The following is a 23,848-nucleotide window of genomic DNA, read 5'->3' as shown; positions in this document are numbered from 1 at the left end:
CTTCACTATACCTATTGTAGTGACCTGGTACTCTCCTGCTTCACTATGCCTGTTGTACTGACCTGGCACACTCCTGCTGCACTATACCTGTTGTACTGACCTGGTATACTCCTGCTTCACTATGCCTCTTTTAGTGACCTGGTACACTCCTGCTTCACTATGCCTGTTGTAGTGACCTGGTACTCTCCTGCTTCACTATTCCTGTTGTAGTGACCTGGCACACTCCTGCTGCACTATACCTGTTGTACTGACCTGGTATACTCCTGCTTCACTATGCCTCTTTTAGTGACCTGGTACACTCCTGCTTCATTATACCTATTGTAGTGACCTGGTACTCTCCTGCTTCAATATGCCTGTTGTACTGACCTGGCACACTCCTGCTGCACTATACCTGTTGTACTGACCTGGTATACTCCTGCTTTACTATGCCTCTTTTAGTGACTTGGTACACTCCTGCTTCACTATACCTATTGTAGTGACATTGTACACTCCTGCTTCGCTGTACTTGTTGTAGTGATTGGTACACCTCTACTTCACTGTATCTGTTGTAGTGACATGGTACACTTCTGCTTCACCATACTTGATGTAGTGACTGGTACATCCCTACTTCGCTGTATCTGTGTAGTGACATGGTACACTTCTGCTTCATCATACTTGATGTAGTGACTGGTACACCCCTACTTCGCTGTATCTGTTGTAGTGACATGGTGCACTTCTGCTTCACCATACTTGATGTAGTGACTGGTACACCCCTACTTCGCTGTATCTGTTGTAGTGACATGGTGCACTTCTGCTTCACCATACTTGATGTAGTGACAGGTGCACCCCTACTTCGCTGTATCTGTTGTAGTGACATGGTACACTTCTGCTTCACCATACTTGATGTAGTGACTGGTGCACCCCTACTTCGCTGTATCTGTTGTAGTGACATGGTACACTTCTGCTTCACCATACTTGATGTAGTGACTGGTACACCCCTACTTCGCTGTATCTGTTGTAGTTACATGGTGCACTTCTGCTTCACCATACTTGATGTAGTGACTGGTACACCCCTACTTCGCTGTATCTGTTGTAGTTACATGGTGCACTTCTGCTTCACCATACTTGATGTAGTGACTGGTACACCCCTACTTCGCTGTATCTGTTGTAGTGACATGGTACACTTCTGCTTCACCATACTTGATGTAGTGACTGGTACACCCCTACTTCGCTGTATCTGTTGTAGTGACATGGTACACTTCTGCTTCACCATACTTGATGTAGTGACTGGTACACCCCTACTTCGCTGTATCTGTTGTAGTGACATGGTGCACTTCTGCTTCACCATACTTGATGTAGTGACTGGTACACCCCTACTTCGCTGTATCTGTTGTAGTTACATGGTGCACTTCTGCTTCACCATACTTGATGTAGTGACTGGTACACCCCTACTTCGCTGTATCTGTTGTAGTGACATGGTACACTTCTGCTTCACCATACTTGATGTAGTGACTGGTACACCCCTACTTCGCTGTATCTGTTGTAGTGACATGGTGCATCACTATACTTGCACAACATTTCCTATCTTGGTGAGGATGTAAACGTAAGAGGATATTGTTTTTACTGTAGTTCCACTGGTGCTCCATTCATGCTTGCTAGTCTGTAGTTTTGTACATTCTTGTATTGTGTCTTGCAGCACTCTGGTCTGTTATAATGCTATGATAGTGGTCTGGATCACAGACATGCTACCCTATCATATCTAGGTTAATGGTCTGGTCTGGTCTGGACCACAGACATGCTACCCTATCATTTCTAGGTTAATGGTCTGGTCTGGTCTGGACCACAGACTTGCTACCCTATCATATCTAGGTTAATGGTCTGGTCTGGTCTACACCAACGGAGCTTCTAACATCAATGTGTTTGGCTGTGATCTTTTTATATGATTTTTTAGTGCTAGCGTTTCATATAGTATTCCCTGCCTATGTTACTTGGTTCACCTGGCTATGTTGGTGTTCCTTGCCTATGTTACCTGGCTATGTTGGTGTTCCTTGCCCATGTTACCTGGCTATGTTGATGTTCCTTGCCTATGTTACCTGGCTGTGTCAGTGTTCCCTGCCTGTTATTTTACCTGGCTATGTTAGTGTTCCCTGCCTGTTATTTCACCTGGCTATGTTAGTGTTCCCTGCCTGTTATTTCACCTGGCTATGTTAGTGTTCCCTGCCTGTTATTTCACCTGGCTATGTTAGTGTTCCCTGTCAGTTATTTCACTTGGCTATGTTAGTGTTCACTGCCTGTTATTTCACCTGGCTGTGTCAGTGTTCCCTGCCTGTTATTTTACCTGGCTATGTTAGTGTTCCCTGCCTGTTATTTCACCTGGCTATGTTAGTGTTCCCTGCCTGTTATTTCACCTGGCTATGTTAGTGTTCCCTGTCAGTTATTTCACTTGGCTATGTTAGTGTTCCCTGCCTGTTATTTCGCCTGGCTATGTTAGTGTTCCCTGTCAGTTATTTCACTTGGCTATGTTAGTGTTCCCTGTCTGTTATTTCACTTAGCTATGTTAGTGTTCCCTGTCTGTTATTTCACCTGGCTATGTTAGTGTTCCCTGTCTGTTATTTCACCTGGCTATGTCAGTGTTCCTTGCCTGTTATTTCACCTGGCTACATAAGTGTTCCTTGCCTGTTATTTCACCTGGCTATGTTAGTGTTCACTGTCTGTTATTTCACCTGGCTATGTTAGTGTTCCCTGTCTGTTATTTCGCCTGGCTATGTCAGTGTTCCTTGCCTGTTATTTCACCTGGCTACATAAGTGTTCCTTGCCTGTTATTTCACCTGGCTATGTTAGTGTTCACTGTCTGTTATTTCACCTGGCTATGTTTGTGTTCTTTGTCTGTTATTTCACCTGGCTATGTTTGTGTTCTTTGTCTGTTATTTCACCTGGCTATGTTAGTGTTCCCTGTCTGTTATTTCGCCTGGCTATGTTAGTGTTCACTGTCTGTTATTTCACCTGGCTATGTTAGTGTTCCCTGTCTGTTATTTCACCTGGCTATGTTAGTGTTCCCTGTCTGTTATTTCATTTGGCTATGTTAGTGTTCACTGTCTGTTATTTCACTTGGCTATGTCAGTGTTCCCTGTCTGTTATTTCACTTGGCTATGTTAGTGTAACCTGTCTGTTATTTCATTTGGCTATTTTAGTGTTCCCTGTTTGTTATTTCACTTGGCTATGTTAGTGTTCCCTGTCTGTTATTTCACTTGGCTATGTTAGTGTTCCCTGTCTGTTATTTCACCTGGCTATGTTAGTGTTCCCTGTCTGTTATTTCATTTGGCTATGGTAGTGTTCACTGTCTGTTATTTCACTTGGCTATGTCAGTGTTCCCTATCTGTTATTTCACCTGGCTATGTTAGTGTTACCTGTCTGTTATTTCACTTGGCTATCTTAGTGTTCACTGTCTGTTATTTCACTTGGCTATGTTAGTGTTCCCTGTCTGTTATTTCACCTGGCTATGTTAGTGTTACCTGTCTGTTATTTCGCCTGGCTATGTTAGTGTTCACTGTCTGTTATTTCACCTGGCTATGTTAGTGTTCCCTGTCTGTTATTTCACCTGGCTATGTTAGTGTTCCCTGTCTGTTATTTCATTTAGGCTATGTTAGTGTTCACTGTCTGTTATTTAACTTGGCTATGTCAGTGTTCCCTGTCTGTTATTTCACCTGGCTATGTTAGTGTTACCTGTCTGTTATTTCACTTGGCTATCTTAGTGTTCACTGTCTGTTATTTCACTTGGCTATGTTAGTGTTCCCTGTCTGTTATTTCACCTGGCTATGTTAGTGTAACCTGTCTGTTATTTCACTTGGCTATGTTAATGTTCCCTGTTTGTTATTTCACTTGGCTATGTTAGTGTTCCCTGTCTGTTATTTCACTTGGCTATGTTAGTGTTCCCTGTCTGTTATTTCACCTGGCTATGTTAGTGTTCCCTGTCTGTTATTTCACTTGGCTATGTTAGTGTTCCCTGTCTGTTATTTCACCTGGCTATGTTAGTAGTACCTGCTGTTATTTCATCTGGCTATGTTAGTGTTACCTGTCTGTTATTTCACTTGGCTATGTTAGTGTTCCCTGTCTGTTATTTCACCTGGCTATGTTAGTGTTCCCTGTCTGTTATTTCACCTGGCTATGTTTGTGTTCTTTGTCTGTTATTTCACCTGGCTATGTTTGTGTTCTTTGTCTGTTATTTCACCTGGCTATGTTAGTGTTCTTTGTCTGTTATTTCACCTGGCTATGTTTGTGTTCTTTGTCTGTTATTTCACCTGGCTATGTTTGTGTTCTTTGTCTGTTATTTCACCTGGCTATGTTTGTGTTCTTTGTCTGTTATTTCACCTGGCTATGTTTGTGTTCTTTGTCTGTTATTTCACCTGGCTATGTTAGTGTTCTTTGTCTGTTATTTCACCTGGCTATGTTTGTGTTCTTTGCCTGTTATTTCACCTGGCTATGTTAGTGTTCCCTGTCTGTTATTTCACGTGGCTATGTTAGTGTTCTTTGTCTGTTATTTCACCTGGCTATGTTAGTGTTCCCTGTCTGTTATTTCACCTGGCTATGTTAGTGTTCCCTGTCTGTTATTTCACTTGGCTATGTTAGTGTTCCCTGTCTGTTATTTCACCTGGCTATGTTAGTAGTACCTGCTGTTATTTCATCTGGCTATGTTAGTGTTACCTGTCTGTTATTTCACTTGGCTATGTTAGTGTTCCCTGTCTGTTATTTCACCTGGCTATGTTAGTGTTCCCTGTCTGTTATTTCACCTGGCTATGTTTGTGTTCTTTGTCTGTTATTTCACCTGGCTATGTTAGTGTTCCCTGTCTGTTATTTCACCTGGCTATGTTTGTGTTCCATGTCTGTTATTTCACCTGGCTATGTTTGTGTTCTTTGTCTGTTATTTCACCTGGCTGTGTTAGTGTTCCCTGCCTGTTATTTCACCTGGCTATGTTTGTGTTCTTTGTCTGTTATTTCATCTGGCTATGTTAGTGTTCCCTGTCTGTTATTTCACCTGGCTATGTTTGTGTTCTTTGTCTGTTATTTCACCTGGCTATGTTTGTGTTCTTTGTCTGTTATTTCACCTGGCTGTTTGTGTTCTTTGTCTGTTATTTCACCTGGCTATGTTAGTGTTCTTTGTCTGTTATTTCACCTGGCTATGTTTGTGTTCTTTGTCTGTTATTTCACCTGGCTATGTTTGTGTTCTTTGTCTGTTATTTCACCTGGCTATGTTTGTGTTCTTTGTCTGTTATTTCACCTGGCTATGTTTGTGTTCTTTGTCTGTTATTTCACCTGGCTATGTTAGTGTTCTTTGTCTGTTATTTCACCTGGCTATGTTTGTGTTCTTTGCCTGTTATTTCACCTGGCTATGTTAGTGTTCCCTGTCTGTTATTTCACCTGGCTATGTTAGTGTTCCCTGTCTGTTATTTCACCTGGCTATGTTAGTGTTCCCTGTCTGTTATTTCACCTGGCTATGTTTGTGTTCTTTGTCTGTTATTTCACCTGGCTATGTTAGTGTTCCCTGTCTGTTATTTCACCTGGCTATGTTTGTGTTCTTTGTTATTTCACCTGGCTATGTTTGTGTTCTTTGTCTGTTATTTCACGTGGCTATGTTAGTGTTCTTTGTCTGTTATTTCACCGGCTATGTTTGTGTTCTTTGCCTGTTATTTCACCTGGCTATGTTAGTGTTCCCTGTCTGTTATTTCACCTGGCTATGTTAGTGTTCCCTGTCTGTTATTTCACCTGGCTATGTTGTGTTCCATGTCTGTTATTTCACCTGGCTATGTTTGTGTTCTTTGTTATTTCACCTGGCTATGTTTGTGTTCTTTGTCTGTTATTTCACCTGGCTATGTTTGTGTTCTTTGTCTGTTATTTCACCTGGCTATGTTTGTGTTCTTTGTCTGTCATTTCACCTGGCTATAATGATGGTTCCTGTCCATGTTGCATAGTTCACCTATTTTGACATTATGCACCTAATGATGACTTGAAATATACCTGACTACGACCTGTGGTGTACGTGATGATGACCTGTGGTGTGCGTAATGATGACCTATGGTGTACGTAATGATGTCCTTTGGCGTATGTGACGATGTCTGTGGCGTACTAGGTGACGACCTATGGTGTACGTGATGATATTATGAAGTATACGTGATGATGACCTGTTGTGTACGTGACGATGTCCTGTGGCGTGCGTGATATCCTGTAGCGTACGTGATGATGCCCTGTGATGTTGACTTGTAGTGTACGTGATAATGTTCTACGGTGTACGTGATGTTGACCTGTTGTGTACATGATGTACGTGATATGATCTTTGGTTTTTGTGATGTAGGTGATATTGACCTGTGGTGTACGTAATACTGACATGTGTACCCTAATGGTTTTTGTAGTGTAGGTGATACTGACCTGTGGCGTACGTGATATTGACATGTAGTGTACGTGATTATGTCCTGTGGTGTACGTGATGTCCTGTGGCGTGCATGATGACCTGTGGTGTACGTGATGATATCCTGTGGCGTACGTGATGACCTATGGCGTACATGATGACCTGTTGCGTACTTGATGGTTCTATGGCGTATGTGATGATGTCCTTTGGCGTACGTGATGATGTCCTGTGGTGTACGTGATATCTTGTGTTGTACGTGATGACGTCCTTTGGTGTACCTGATGACCTGTGGCGTACATGATGATATCCTGTGGCGTACGTAATGACCTGTGGCGCACGTGATGATATCCTGTGGTGCACGTGATATTGACCTGTGGCGTACGTAATGATGTCCTTTGGTGTACTTGATGACATCCTGTGGCGTACGTGAATATGCCCTTAGATGTACGTGATGATGACCTTTGGTATACGTGATGATTGCTGTGGTGTGCGTGTTGATGTCTTCTTGTGTACGTGATGTTGTCCTGTGGCGTATGCGAATATGTCTTTAGGTGTACGTGATGATGACCTGTGGTGTACGTGATGATATGCTGTAGTGTACGTGATGATGTCCTGTGACGTGCATAATCATGTCATATGGCGTACGTGATGTTCTGTGGTGTACGTGATGTTGACCTGTGGTGTACGTGATGATATCTTGTGATGTGCGTAATGATGACATGTGGTATACGTGACTGATGTACGTGATGATATCCAGTGGTTGTGATGATGTCCTGTGATGTACGTGATGATATCCAGTGGTTGTGATGATGTCCTGTGATGTACGTGATGATATCCAGTGGTTGTGATGATGTCCTGTGGTGTACGTGATGATATCCAGTGGTTGTAATGATGTCCTGTGATGTACGTGATGATATCCAGTGGTTGTGATGATGTCCTGTGATGTACGTGATGATATCCAGTGGTTGTGATGATGTCCTGTGATGTACGTGATGATATCCAGTGGTTGTAATGATGTCCTGTGATGTACGTGATGATATCCAGTGGTTGTGATGATGTCCTGTGGTGTACGTGATGATATCCAGTGATTGTGATGATGTCCTGTGATGTACGTGATGATATCCAGTGGTTCTGATGATGTCCTGTGATGTACGTGATGATATCCAGTGGTTGTGATGATGTCCTGTGATGTACGTGATGATATCCAGTGGTTGTGATGATGTCCTGTGGTGTACGTGATGATATCCAGTGGTTCTGATGATGTCCTGTGGTGTACGTGATGATATCCAGTGGTTGTGATGATGTCCTGTGATGTACGTGATGATATCCAGTGGTTGTGATGATGTCCTGTGATGTACGTGATGATATCCAGTGGTTGTGATGATGTCCTGTGATGTACGTGATGATATCCAGTGGTTGTGATGATGTCCTGTGGTGTACGTGATGATATCCAGTGGTTGTGATGATGTCCTGTGATGTACGTGATGATATCCAGTGGTTGTGATGATGTCCTGTGGTGTAGGTGATGATGCTACGCATGTGATGATGACATGTGATGGACGTGATGATGACCTATGGCGTACGTGATGATGACCTGTGGCTTACGTGATGATGTCTTATGGTGTATGTTATGTTGACCTGCAGCGTGCCGATGATATCGTGTGATGTAAGTAATAATGACCTTTTGTGTATGTGATGTCCTGTGGTGTACGTGATGACCTATGGTGTCCGTGATGATGACCTTTGGTGCACGTGATCATGACCTGGTGTACGTGATGAAGACTTGAGGTGTACGTGATCATGACCTGAGGTGTACGTGATGACCTACGGTGTAGGTGATCATGACCTGTGGTGTACGTGATAATGACCGATGGTGTACGTGATGATGACCGATGGTGTACGTGATCATGACCTGTGGTGTACATATCGATGACCTGCGGTATACATGATGATGACCTATGGTGTAGGTGATCATGACCTGTGGTGTACGTAATGATGACCTATGGTGCGCGTGATCATACATGAGGTATACATGATGATGACCGATGGTGTGCGTGATGATGCCCTATGGTGCACGTGATCATGACCTGTGGTGTACGTATTGATGACCTGAGGTGTACATGATGATGATATGATGTACGTGATCATGACCTGTGGTGTACGTGATCATGACCTGTGGTGTACGTAATCATTACCTGAGGTGTACATGATGATGACATGATGTACGTGATCATGACCTGTGGTGTACGTGATCATGACCTGTGTGTACGTAATCATTACCTGAGGTGTACATGATGATGACATGATGTACGTGATCATGACCTATGGTGTACGTAATCATTACCTGAGGTGTACATGATGATGACATGATGTACGTGATCATGACCTGTGGTGTACGTGATCATGACCTGTGGTGTACGTAATAATTACCTGAGGTGTACATGATGATGACATGATGTACGTGATCATGACCTGTGGCGTACGTGATCATGACCTGTGGTGTACGTATTGATGACCTGAGGTGTACATGATGATGACATGGTGTAAGTGATCATGACCTGTGGTGTACGTGATCATGACCTGTGGTGTACGTAATCATTACCTGAGGTGTACATGATGATGACATGATGTACGTGATCATGACCTGTGGCGTACGTGATCATGACCGGTGGTGTACGTATTGATGACCTGAGGTGTACATGATGATGACATGGTGTACGTGATCATGACCTGTGGTGTACGTGATCATGACCTGTGGTGTACGTAATCATTACCTGAGGTGTACATGATGATGACATGATGTACGTGATCATGACCTGTGGCGTACGTGATCATGACCTCTGGTGTACGTAATCATTACCTGAGGTGTACATGATGATGACATGATGTATGTGATCATGACCTGTGGTGTACATGATCATGACCTGTGGTGTACGTATTGATGACCTGAGGTGTACATGATGATGACATGATGTACGTGATCATGACCTGTGGTGTACGTGATCATGACCTGTGGTGTACGTAATCATTACCTGAGGTGTACATGATGATGACATGATGTACGTGATCATGACCTGTGGCGTACGTGATCATGACCTGTGGTGTACGTAATCATTACCTGAGGTGTACATGATGATGACATGATGTACGTGATCATGACCTGTGGCGTACGTGATCATGACCTGCGGTGTACGTATTGATGACCTGAGGTGTACATGATGAATACATGGTGTACGTGATCATGACCTGTGGTGTACGTGATCATGACCTGTGGTGTACGTATTGATGACCTGAGGTGTACATGATGATGACATGATGTACGTGATCATGACCTGTGGTGTACGTGATCATGACCTGTGGTGTACGTGGTCATGACCTATGGTGTACATAATCATTACCTAAGGTGTACATGATGATGATAACATGATGCACGTGATGATAACCTATGTAATCTTGACCCGATATGTAATGATGACCGACCGGCAGGTGGCGTGGTAGTGTGTATAAGATGGTCTGGAGGGATATGATGGTCTACCTCATACTCTACTATGGTTTATCCTTCCTGTACCGCTTTGGCCTCACAGAAGATGATAAGAGGTAAGTAAGTGTGGCTGGCTCCCACGACAACCACACAAGCATGGGAAAGGCTGCTTTTATTAAAAAAAAAAAAAAAAAAACTGGTATTGATCCATTTCTTGTACTGTACGGGGAGGGAGGTTTACACTGGTGGGTCCCATCTCTTGTACTGTACGAGGAGGGAGGTTTACACTGGTGTGGTCCCATCTCTTGTACTGTACGAAGAGGGAGGTTTACACTGGTGGGTCCCATCTCTTGTACTGTACGGGGAGGGAGGTTTGCGCTGGTGTGGTCCCATCTCTTGTACTGTACGAGGAGGGAGGTTTACACTGGTGGGTCCCATCTCTTGTACTGTACAGGAGGGAGGTTTACACTGGTGGGTCCCATCTCTTGTACTGTACGGGGAGGGAGGTTTACACTGGTGGGTCCCATCTCTTGTACTGTACGAGGAGGGAGGTTTACACTGGTGGGTCCCATCTCTTGTACTGTACGAGGAGGGAGGTTTACACTGGTGGGTCCCATCTCTTGTACTGTACAGGAGGGAGGTTTACACTAGTGGGTCCCATCTCTTGTACTGTACGGGGAGGGAGGTTTACACTGGTGGGTCCCATCTCTTGTACTGTACGAGGAGGGAGGTTTGCGCTGGTGGGTCCCATCTCTTGTACTGTACGAGGAGGGAGGTTTACACTGGTGGGCCCCATCTCTTGTACTGTACAGGAGGTAGGTTTACACTGGTGGGTCCCATCTCTTGTACTGTACGAGGAGGGAGGTTTACACTGGTGGGTCCCATCTCTTGTACTGTACGAGGAGGGAGGTTTGCGCTGGTGGGTCCCATCTCTTGTACTGTACGAGGAGGGAGGTTTACACTGGTGGGCCCCATCTCTTGTACTGTACAGGAGGGAGGTTTACACTGGTGGGTCCCATCTCTTGTACTGTATGGGGAGGGAGGTTTACACTGGTGGGTCCCATCTCTTGTACTGTACGAGGAGGGAGGTTTGCGCTGGTGGGTCCCATCTCTTGTACTGTACGAGGAGGGAGGTTTACACTGGTGGGCCCCATCTCTTGTACTGTACAGGAGGGAGGTTTACACTGGTGGGTCCCATCTCTTGTACTGTACGGGGAGGGAGGTTTACACTGGTGGGTCCCATCTCTTGTACTGTACGAGGAGGGAGGTTTGCGCTGGTGGGTCCCATCTCTTGTACTGTACGAGGAGGGAGGTTTACACTGGTGGGTCCCATCTCTTGTACTGTACGAGGAGGGAGGTTTGCGCTGGTGGGTCCCATCTCTTGTACTGTACGAGGAGGGAGGTTTACACTGGTGGGTCCCATCTCTTGTACTGTACGAGGAGGGAGGTTTGCGCTGGTGGGTCCCATCTCTTGTACTGTACGGGGAGGGAGGTTTACACTGGTGGGTCCCATCTCTTGTACTGTACGAGGAGGGAGGTTTACACTGGTGGGTCCCATCTCTTGTACTGTACGGGGAGGGAGGTTTACACTGGTGGGTCCCATCTCTTGTACTGTACGGGAGGGAGGTTTGCGCTGGTGTGGCCCCATCTCTTGTACTGTACGAGGAGGGAGGTTTACACTGGTGGGCCCCATCTCTTGTACTGTACAGGAGGGAGGTTTGCGCTGGTGTGGTCCCATCTCTTGTACTGTACGGGAGGGAGGTTTACACTGGTGGGTCCCATCTCTTGTATCACTTATTTTTACTTGTATCAACAGAATATTTGGTCATGCTACTACATGTATCAATATAACATGATGTATCATCATTTGTATCAACAGAATATTTGGTCATGCTACTACATGTATCAATACATGATGTATCATCATTTGTATCAACAGAATATTTGGTCATGCTACTACATGTATCAATATAACATGATGTATCATCATTTGTATCAAGAGAATATTTGGTCATGCTACTACATGTATACATGATACATCATTTTTCATATGTTTATATATGTATATGTGTGTGTGTGTGTATATGTGTGTATGTATGTATATATATATATATATATATATATATATATATATATATATATATATATATATATATATTATCCCTGGGTATAGGGGTGAAAGAATACTTCCCACGCATTCCTCGAGTGTCGTAGAAGGCGACTAGAGGGGATGGGAGCGGGGGGTCCAGAAATCCTCCCCTCCCTGTATTTTTTTAACTTTCTAAAATGGGAAACAAGAAGGAGTCACCCGGGGAGTGCTCATCCTCCTCTAAGGCTCAGACTGGGGTGTCTGAATGTGTGTGGATGTAACCAAGATGTGAAAAAAGGAGAGATAGGTAGTATGTTTGAGGAAAGGAACCTGGATGTTTTGCCTCTGAGTGAAACGAAGCTCAAGGGTAAAGGGGAAGAGTGGTTTGGGAATGTCTTGGGAGTAAAGTCAGGGGTTAGTGAGAGGACAAGAGCAAGGGAAGGAGTAGCAGTACTCCTGAAACAGGAGTTGTGGGAGTATGTGATAGAATGTAAGAAAGTAAATTCTCGATTAAGATGGGTAAAACTGAAAGTTGATGGAGAGAGATGGGTGATTATTGGTGCATATGCACCTGGGCATGAGAAGAAAGATCATGAGAGGCAAGTGTTTTGGGAGCAGCTGAGTGAGTGTGTTAGTGGTTTTGATGCACGAGACCAGGTTATAGTGATGGGTGATTTGAATGCAAAGGTGAGTAATGTGGCAGTTGAGGGAATAATTGGTATACATGGGGTATTCAGTGTTGTAAATGGAAATGGTGAAGAGCTTGTAGATTTATGTGCTGAAAAAGGACTGGTGATTCGGAATACCTGGTTTAAAAAGAGAGATATACATAAGTATACGTATGTAAGTAGGAGAGATGGCCAGAGAGCATTATTGGATTGCGTGTTAATTGACAGGCGCACGAAAGAGAGACTTTTGGATGTTAATGTGCTGAGAGGTGCAACTGGAGGGATGTCTGATCATTATCTTGTGGAGACTAAGGTGAAGATTTGTATGGGTTTTCAGAAAAGAGGGGTGAATGTTGGGGTGAAGAGGGTGGTGAGAGTAAGTGAGCTTGGGAAGGAGACTTGTGTGAGGAAGTACCAGGAGAGACTGAGTACAGAATGGAAAAAAGTGAGAACAATGGAAGTAAGGGGAGTGGGGGAGGAATGGGATGTATTTAGGGAATCAGCAATGGATTGAGCAAAAGATGCTTGTGGCATGAGAAGAGTGGGAGGTGGGTTGATTAGAAAGGGTAGTGAGTGGTGGGATGAAGAAGTAAGATTATTAGTGAAAGAGAAGAGAGAGGCATTTGGACGATTTTTGCAGGGAAAAAATGCGATTGAGTGGGAGATGTATAAAAGAAAGAGACAGGAGGTCAAGAGAAAGGTGCAAGAGGTGAAAAAGAGGGCAAATGAGAGTTGGGGTGAGAGAGTATCATTAAATTTTAGGGAGAATGAAAAGATGTTCTGGAAGGAGGTAAATAAAGTGCATAAGACAAGGGAGCAAATGGGAACTTCAGTGAAGGGCGCAAACGGGGAGGTGATAACAAGTAGTGGTGATGTGAGAAGAAGATGGAGTGAGTATTTTGAAGGTTTGTTGAATGTGTTTGATGATAGAGTGGCAGATATAGGGTGTTTTGGTCGAGGTGGTGTGCAAAGTGAGAGGGTTAGGGAAAATGATTTGGTAAACAGAGAAGAGGTAGTAAAAGCTTTGCGGAAGATGAAAGCCAGCAAGGCAGCAGGTTTGGATGGTATTGCAGTGGAATTTATTAAAAAAGGGGGTGACTGTATTATTGACTGGTTGGTAAGGTTATTTAATGTATGTATGACTCATGGTGAGGTGCCTGAGGATTGGTGGAATGCGTGCATAGTGCCATTGTACAAAGGCAAAGGGGATAAGAGTGAGTGCTCAAATTACAGAAGTATAAGTTTGTTGAGTATTCCTGGTAAATTATATGGGAGGGTATTGATTGAGAGGGTGAAGGCATGTACAGAGCATCAGATTGGGGAAGAGCAGTGTGGTTTCAGAAGTGGTAGAGGATGTGTGGATCAGGTGTTTGCTTTGAAGAATGTATGTGAGAAATACTTAGAAAAGCAAATGGATTTGTATGTAGCATTTATGGATCTGGAGAAGGCATATGATAGAGTTGATAGAGATGCTCTGTGGAAGGTTTTAAGAATATATGGTGTGGGAGGCAAGTTGTTAGAAGCAGTGAAAAGTTTTTATCGAGGATGTAAGGCATGTGTACGTGTAGGAAGAGAGGAAAGTGATTGGTTCTCAGTGAATGTAGGTTTGCGGCAGGGGTGTGTGATGTCTCCATGGTTGTTTAATTTGTTTATGGATGGGGTTGTTAGGGAGGTGAATGCAAGAGTTTTGGAAAGAGGGGCAAGTATGAAGTCTGTTGGGGATGAGAGAGCTTGGGAAGTGAGTCAGTTGTTGTTCGCTGATGATACATCGCTGGTGGCTGATTCATGTGAGAAACTGCAGAAGCTGGTGACTGAGTTTGGTAAAGTGTGTGAAAGAAGAAAGTTAAGAGTAAATGTGAATAAGAGCAAGGTTATTAGGTACAGTAGGGTTGAGGGTCAAGTCAATTGGGAGGTAAGTTTGAATGGAGAAAAACTGGAGGAAGTAAAGTGTTTTAGATATCTGGGAGTGGATCTGGCAGCGGATGGAACCATGAAAGTGGAAGTGGATTATAGGGTGGGGGAGGGGGCGAAAATTCTGGGAGCCTTGAAGAATGTGTGGAAGTCGAGAACATTATCTCGGAAAGCAAAAATGGGTATGTTTGAAGGAATAGTGGTTCCAACAATGTTGTATGGTTGCGAGGCATGGGCTATGGATAGAGTTGTGCGCAGGAGGATGGATGTGCTGGAAATAAGATGTTTGAGGACAATGTGTGGTGTGAGGTGGTTTAATCGAGTAAGTAACGTAAGGGTAAGAGAGATGTGTGGAAATAAAAAGAGTGTGGTTGAGAGAGCAGAAGAGGGTGTTTTGAAATGGTTTGGTCACATGGAGAGAATGAGTGAGGAAAGATTGACCAAGAGGATATATGTGTCGGAGGTGGAGGGAACGAGAAGTGGGAGACCAAATTGGAGGTGGAAAGATGGAGTGAAAAAGATTTTGTGTGATCGGGGCCTGAACATGCAGGAGGGTGAAAGGAGGGCAAGGAATAGAGTGAATTGGATCGATGTGGTATTCCGAGTTTGACGTGCTGTCAGTGGATTGAATCAAGGCATGTGAAGCGTCTGGGGTAAACCATGGAAAGCTGTGTAGGTATGTATATTTGCGTGTGTGGACGTATGTATATACATGTGTATGGGGGTGGGTTGGGCCATTTCTTTCGTCTGTTTCCTTGCGCTACCTCGCAAACACGGGAGACAGCGACAAAGCAAAGAAAAAAAAACTACATGTATCAATATAACATGATGTATCATCATTTGTATCAACAGAATATTTGGTCATGCTACTACATGTATCAATACAACATCATGTATCATCATTTGTATCAACAGAATATTTGGTCATGCTACTACATGTATCAATATAACATGATGTATCATCATTTGTATCAACAGAATATTTGGTCATGCTACTACATGTATCAATACATGATGTATCATCATTTGTATCAACAGAGTATTTGGTCATGTTACTCCATGTATCAATATAACATGATGTATCATCATTTGTATCAACAGAATATTTGGTCATGCTACTACATGTATCAATATAACTTCATGTATCATCATTTGTATCAACAGAATATTTGGTCATGTATCAATACAACATCATGTATCATCATTTGTATCAACAGAATATTTGGTCATGCTACTACATGTATCAATATAACATGATGTATCATCATTTGTATCAACAGAATATTTGGTCATGCTACTACATGTATCAATACATGATGTATCATCATTTGTATCAACAGAGTATTTGGTCATGTTACTCCATGTATCAATACAACATGATGTATCATCATTTGTATCAACAGAATATTTGGTCATGCTACTCCATGTATCAATATAACATGATGTATCATCATTTGTATCAACAGAATATTTGAGAAAGTGTCGCAGCATTGTGGGCACTTCCGGAACCTTATACCGATATCCTTCGTTCTGGGTTTCTACGTCTCACTTATCGTCAGTCGCTGGTGGGGCATGTACCTGAGTATGCCCTGGCCAGATACCTTGGCCATCCTACTGGCCACACACATCCAGGGCACGGTAGGTGGCTCTGACACTCATCTATGGCACGGTAGGTGGCTCTTACACTCATCCAGGGCACGATAGGAGGCTCTTACACTCATGCAGGGCACGGTAGGTGGCTCTTACACTCATCCAGGGCACAGTATGTGGCTCTTACAATCATCCAGGGCACGAGAGGTGGCTCTTACACTCATCCAGGGCACGGTAGGTGGCTCTTACACTCATCCAGGGCAGGTTAGTGCCTGTTACACATCCAGGGCATGGTAGGTGGCTCTTACACTCATCCAGGGCACAGTAGGTGGCTCTTACACTCATGCAGGGCACGATAGGTGACTCTTACACTCATGCAGGGCACGATAGGTGGCTCTTACACTCATGCAGGGCACAGTAGGTGGCTCTTACACTCATGCAGGGCACGATAGGTGGCTCTTACACTCATCCAGGGCACTGTAGGTGGCTCTTACATTCATCCAGGGCACGATAGGTGGCTCTTATACTCATGCAGGGCACGGTAGGTGGCTCTTACACTCATGCAAGGCACGGTAGGTGGCTGTTACACCCATCCAGGGCACGATAGGTGGCTCTTACACTCATCTAGGGCAGTTTAGTGCCTATTACACATCCAGGGCATGGTAGGTGGCTCTTATACTCATGTGGGGCACGGTAGGTGGCTCTTACACTCATGCAAGGCACGGTAGGTGGCTCTTACACCCATCCAGGGCACAATAGGTGGCTCTTACACTCATCCGGGGCACGGTAGGTGGGTCTTACACTCATCCAGGACACAGGTAAGTGCCTGTTACACCCATCCAGGGGACGGTAGGTGGATCTTACACTCATCCAGGGCATGGGAAGTTTCTGTTACACCCATCCAGGGCACGGCAGGTGGTTCTTACACTTATCCAGGGCACGGTAAGTGCCTGTTACACCTATCTCGGGCACGGTAGGTGGGTCTTACACTCATCCAGGGCATGGTAAGTGCCTGTCACACCCATCCAGGGGATGGTAGGTGGGTCTTACACTCATCCAGGGCACGGGAAGTTTCTGTTACACCCATCCAGGGCACGGCAGGTGGCTCTTACACTTATCCAGAGCACGTAAGCGGATGTTACACTCATCCAGGGATTGGGAGGTGGCTCTTACCATCATCCAGGGCACGGTAGGTTGCTCTCACACCCATCCAGGGCATGGTAGGTGGCTCTTACATCCATCTGGGGCACAGTAGGTGGCTCTTACACTCATCCAGGGCACGGTAGGTGGCTCTTGAGCTCATCCAGGGCACGGTAGGTGGCTCTTACATCCATCCGGGGCACAGAAGGTGGCTGTTACAACCATCCAGGGCACAGTAGGTGGCTCTTACACCCATCCAGGGCACAGTAGGTAGCTGTTACACCCATCCAGGACATGGTAAGTTTCTGTTACATCCATCCAGGGCACAGTGGTGCTTCATTATGTAAGAGATATGGCTGCTGGACAAGAGGTGTGAGACCTAATCATTCTATATCTGCCTCACCATCACTCAGTCCTTGCCAACAGCAATGATGTGTTTCCCCACGGCAGGATACGCGGGCTCGGATGATGAGATGCACAATCATCCGTTACATCAACCTGGTGATAGTGATGACCTTCGTTATGATCGCTCCAGGTGTGAAGAAGAATTTCCCTTCCCTGCAGCATCTCCTGGATGCAGGTATTATACTGTACCTACCTAGGTCTTGTACTGTACCTACCTAGGTCTTATACTGTACTTACCTAGGTCTTATACTGTATCTACCTAGGTCTTATATTATACTGTACCTACCTAGGTCTTATACTGTGCCTACCTAGGTCTTATACTGTACCTACGTAGGTCTTATACTGTACCTATCTAGGTCTTATATATAATGTACCTACCTAGGTCTTATACTGTACCTATGTAGGTCTTATACTGTACCTATCTAGGTCTTATATTATACTGTACCTACCTAGGTCTTACATTATACTGTATCTACCTAGGCCTTATACTGTACCTACCTAGGTCTTATATTATACTGTGCCTACCTAGGTCTTATATTATAATGTACCTGCCTAGGTCTTATACTGTACCTACCTAGGTCTTATACTGTACCTACCTAGGTTTTATACTGTACTTATCTAGGTCTTATACTGTATCTACCGAGGTCTTGTACTGTACCTACCTAGGTCTTATATTATATTGTACCTACCTAGGTCTTATACTGTACTTATCTAGGTCTTATACTGTATCTACCTAGGTCTTATACTGTACCTACCTAGGCCTTATATTATACTGTACCTACCTAGGTCTTATAATATACCTGCCTAGGTCTTATATTATACTGTACCTGCCTAGGTCTTATATTATAATGTACCTACCTAGGTCTTATATTATAATGTACCTACCTAGGTCTTATACTGTACCTAGCTCGGTCTTATATATATATATTGTACCTACCTAGGTCTTACATTATACTGTACCTACCTAGGTCTTTTATATATATATATATATATATATATATATATATATATATATATATATATATATATATATATATATATATTTTTTGCTTTGTCACTGTCTCCCGCGTTTGCGGGGTAGCGCAAGGAAACAGACGAAAGAAATGGCCCAACCCACCCCCATACACATGTATATGCATACGTCCACACATGCAAATATACATACCTACACAGCTTTCCATGGTTCACCCCAGACGCTTCACATGACCTGATTCAATCCACTGACAGTACGTCAAACCCGGTATACCACATCGATCCAATTCACTCTATTCCTTGCCCTCCTTTCACCCTCCTGCATGTTCAGGCCCCGATCACACAAAATCTTTTTCACTCCATCTTTCCACCTCCAATTTGGTCTCCCACTTCTCTTCGTTCCCTCCACCTCCGACACATATATCCTCTTGGTCAATCTTTCCTCACTCATTCTCTCCATGTGCCCAAACCATTTCAAAACACCCTCTTCTGCTCTCTCAATCACGCTCTTTTTATTTCCACACATCTCTCTTACCCTTACGTTACTTACTCGATCAAACCACCTCACACCACACATTGTCCTCAAACATCTCATTTCCAGCACATCCATCCTCCTGCACACAACTCTATCCATAGCCCACGCCTCGCAACCATACAACATTGTTGGAACCACTATTCCTTCAAACATACCCATTTTTGCTTTCCGAGATAATGTTCTCGACCTCCACACATTCTTCAAGGCTCCCAGAATTTTCGCCCCCTCCCCCACCCTATGATCCACTTCCGCTTCCATGGTTCCATCCGCTGCCAGATCCACTCCCAGATATCTAAAACACTTTACTTCCTCCAGTTTTTCTCCATTCAAACTCACCTCCCAATTGACTTGACCCTCAACCCTACTGTACCTAATTACCTTGCTCTTATTCACATTTACTCTTAACTTTCTTCTTTCACACACTTCACCAAACTCAGTCACCAGCTTCTGCAGTTTCTCACATGAATCAGCCACCAGCGCTGTATCATCAGCGAACAACAATTGACTCACTTCCCAAGCTCTCTCATCCCCAACAGACTTCATACTTGCCCCTCTTTCCAAAACTCTTGCATTCACCTCCCTAACAACCCCATCCATAAACAAATTAAACAACCATGGAGACATCACACACCCCTGCCGCAAACCTACATTCACAGAGAACCAATCACTTTCCTCTCTTCCTACACGTACACATGCCGTACATCCTTGATAAAAACTTTTCACTGCTTCTAACAACTTTCCTCCCACACCATATATTCTTAATACCTTCCACAGAGCATCTCTATCAACTCTTATCATATGCCTTCTCCAGAACCATAAATGCTACATACAAATCCATTTGCTTTTCTAAGTATTTCTCACATACATTCTTCAGAGCAAACACCTGATCCACACATCCTCTACCACTTCTGAAACCACACTGCTCTTCCCCAATCTGATGCTCTGTACATGCCTTCACCCTCTCAATCAATACCCTCCCATATAATTTACCAGGAATACTCAAAAAACTTATACCTCTGTAATTTGAGCACTCACTCTTATCCCCTTTGCCTTTGTACAATGGCACTATGCACGCATTCCGCCAATCCTCAGGCACCTCACCATGAGTCATACATACATTAAATAACCTTACCAACCAGTCAATAATACAGTCACCCCCTTTTTTAATAAATTCCACTGCAATACCATCCAAACCTGCTGCCTTGCCGGCTTTCATCTTCCGCAAAGCTTTTACTACCACTTCTCTGTTTACCAAATCATTTTCCCTAACCCTCTCTCTTTGCACACCACCACGACCAAAACACTCTATATCTGCCACTCTATCATCAAACACATTCAACAAACCTTCAAAATACTCACTCCATCTCCTTCTCACATCACCACTACTTGTTATCACCTCCCCATTTGCGCCCTTCACTGAAGTTCCCATTTGCTCCCTTGTCTTACGCACTTTATTTACCTCCTTCCAGAACATCTTTTTATTCTCCCTAAAATTTAATGATACTCTCTCACCCCAATTCTCATTTGCCCTCTTTTTCACCTCTTGCACCTTTCTCTTGACCTCCTGTCTCTTTCTTTTATACATCTCCCACTCAATTGCATTTTTTCCTTGCAAAAATTGTCCAAATGCCTCTCTCTTCTCTTTCACTAATAATCTTACTTCTTCATCCCACCACTCACTACCCTTTCTAATCAACCCACCTCCCACTCTTCTCATGCCACAAGCATCTTTTGCGCAATCCATCACTGATTCCCTAAATACATCCCATTCCTCTCCCACTCCCCTTACTTCCATTGTTCTCACCTTTCTCCATTCTGTACTCAGTCTCTCCTGGTACTTCCTCAAACAAGTCTCCTTCCCAAGCTCACTTACTCTCACCACCCTCTTCACCCCAACATTCACTCTTCTTTTCTGAAAACCCATACAAATCTTCACCTTAGCCTCCACAAGATAATGATCAGACATCCCTCCAGTTGCACCTCTCAGCACATTAACATCCAAAAGTCTCTCTTTCGTGCGCTTGTCAATTAACACGTAATCCAGTAACGCTCTCTGGCCATCTCACCTACTTACATATGTATACTTATGTATGTATATATATATATATATATATATATATATATATATATATATATATATATATATATATATATATATTATTTTTTTTTATTATACTTTGTCGCTGTCTCCCGCGTTTGCGAGGTAGTGCAAGGAAACAGACGAAAGAAATGGCCCAACCCCCCCCATACACATGTATATACATACGTCCACACACACAAATATACATACCTACACAGCTTTCCATGGCTTACCCCAGACGCTTCACATGCCTTGATTCAATCCACTGACAGCACGTCAACCCCGGTATACCACATCGCTCCAATTCACTCTATTCCTTGCCCTCCTTTCACCCTCCTGCATGTTCAGGCCCCGATCACACAAAATCTTTTTCACTCCATCTTTCCACCTCCAATTTGGTCTCCCTCTTCTCCTTGTTCCCTCCACCTCCGACACATATATCCTCTTGGTCAATCTTTCCTCACTCATCCTCTCCATGTGCCCAAACCACTTCAAAACACCCTCTTCTGCTCTCTCAACCACGCTCTTTTTATTTCCACACATCTCTCTTACCCTTACGTTACTCACTTGATCAAACCACCTCACACCACACATTGTCCTCAAACATCTCATTTCCAGCACATCCATCCTCCTGCGCACAACTCTATCCATAGCCCACGCCTCGCAACCATACAACATTGTTGGAACCACTATTCCTTCAAACATACCCATTTTTGCTTTCCGAGATAATGTTCTTGACTTCCACACATTCTTCAAGGCCCCCAGAATTTTCGCCCCCTCCCCCACCCTATGATCCACTTCCGCTTCCATGGTTCCATCCACTGCCAGATCCACTCCCAGATATCTAAAACACTTCACTTCCTCCAGTTTTTCTCCATTCAAACTCACCTCCCAATTGACTTGACCCTCAACCCTACTGTACCTAATAACCTTGCTCTTATTCACATTTACTCTTAACTTTCTTCTTCCACACACTTTACCAAACTCAGTCACCAGCTTCTGCAGTTTCTCACATGAATCAGCCACCAGCGCTGTATCATCAGCGAACAACAACTGACTCACTTCCCAAGCTCTCTCATCCCCAACAGACTTCATACTTGCCCCTCTTTCCAAAACTCTTGCATTCACCTCCCTAACAACCCCATCCATAAACAAATTAAACAACCATGGAGACATCACACACCCCTGCCGCAAACCTACATTCACTGAGAACCAATCACTTTCCTCTCTTCCTACACGTACACATGCCTTACATCCTCGATAAAAACTTTTCACTGCTTCTAACAACTTTCCTCCCACACCATATATTCTTAATACCTTCCACAGAGCATCTCTATCAACTCTATCATATGCCTTCTCCAGATCCATAAATGCTACATGCAAATCCATTTGCTTTTCTAAGTATTTCTCACATACATTCTTCAAAGCAAACACCTGATCCACACATCCTCTACCACTTCTGAAACCACACTGCTCTTCCCCAATCTGATGCTCTGTACATGCCGTCACCCTCTCAATCAATACCCTCCCATATAATTTACCAGGAATACTCAACAAACTTATACCTCTGTAATTTGAGCACTCACTCTTATCCCCTTTGCCTTTGTACAATGGCACTATGCACGCATTCCGCCAATCCTCAGGCACCTCACCATGAGTCATACATACATTAAATAACCTTACCAACCAGTCAACAATACAGTCACCCCCTTTTTTAATAAATTCCACTGCAATACCATCCAAACCTGCTGCCTTGCCGGCTTTCATCTTCCGCAAAGCTTTCACTACCTCTTCTCTGTTTACCAAATCATTTTCCCTAACCCTCTCACTTTGCACACCACCTCGACCAAAACACCCTATATCTGCCACTCTATCATCAAACACATTCAACAAACCTTCAAAATACTCACTCCATCTCCTTCTCACATCACCACTACTTGTTATCACCTCCCCATTTGCGCCCTTCACTGAAGTTCCCATTTGCTCCCTTGTCTTACGCACTTTATTTACCTCCTTCCAGAACATCTTTTTATTCTCCCTAAAATTTAATGATACTCTCTCACCCCAACTCTCATTTGCCCTTTTTTTCACCTCTTGCACCTTTCTCTTGATCTCCTGTCTCTTTCTTTTATACATCTCCCACTCAATTGCATTTTTTCCCTGCAAAAATCGTCCAAATGCCTCTCTCTTCTCTTTCACTAATACTCTTACTTCTTCATCCCACCACTCACTACCCTTTCTAATCAACCCACCTCCCACTCTTCTCATGCCACAAGCATCTTTTGCGCAATCCATCACTGATTCCCTAAATACATCCCATTCCTCTCCCACTCCCCTTACTTCCATTGTTCTCACCTTTTTCCATTCTGTACTCAGTCTCTCCTGGTACTTCCTCACACAGGTCTCCTTCTCAAGCTCACTTACTCACTTACTTACATTGAAGCTTATTGATACAGTGGTTAAATTGATGAAATCTGCTATTGACGTTTGTGTAAATAAATTATACATTTTCTTTTTTCCATAGCCAGAGGTTGAACCATTATGTGACATTCATTTTTTTCATTCATTTCAAGCTAGAAGTTTCAGTTTTCTAAATTG

General features: G+C 43.8%; 1 protein-coding gene across 2 annotated transcripts in view; it reads left to right on the top strand.

Moving 5' to 3' along the window:
* Window positions 1-23,848, top strand: part of LOC139765624 (bestrophin-2-like) — a 79,887-nt gene that overhangs the window by 14,080 nt on the left and 41,959 nt on the right. For both annotated transcript variants that reach the window (XR_011716706.1, XM_071693300.1), the window contains exons 2-4: window positions 9,866-9,976; window positions 15,995-16,166; window positions 17,709-17,838. Coding sequence is in view for 1 of the 2 variants with exons in the window: in XM_071693300.1 (XP_071549401.1) it covers window positions 9,866-9,976; window positions 15,995-16,166; window positions 17,709-17,838 (413 nt within the window). In the remaining variant the exon portion in view is untranslated. The remainder of the gene's footprint in view (window positions 1-9,865; window positions 9,977-15,994; window positions 16,167-17,708; window positions 17,839-23,848) is intronic.

This window comes from Panulirus ornatus, chromosome 55 (assembly GCF_036320965.1).
Source record: "Panulirus ornatus isolate Po-2019 chromosome 55, ASM3632096v1, whole genome shotgun sequence".
NCBI classification, from domain to species: Eukaryota; Metazoa; Arthropoda; class Malacostraca; order Decapoda; family Palinuridae; genus Panulirus; species Panulirus ornatus.
The sequence above is the reverse complement of the archived record's forward strand: the minus strand, read 5'-3'. Positions and strand labels throughout refer to the sequence as shown.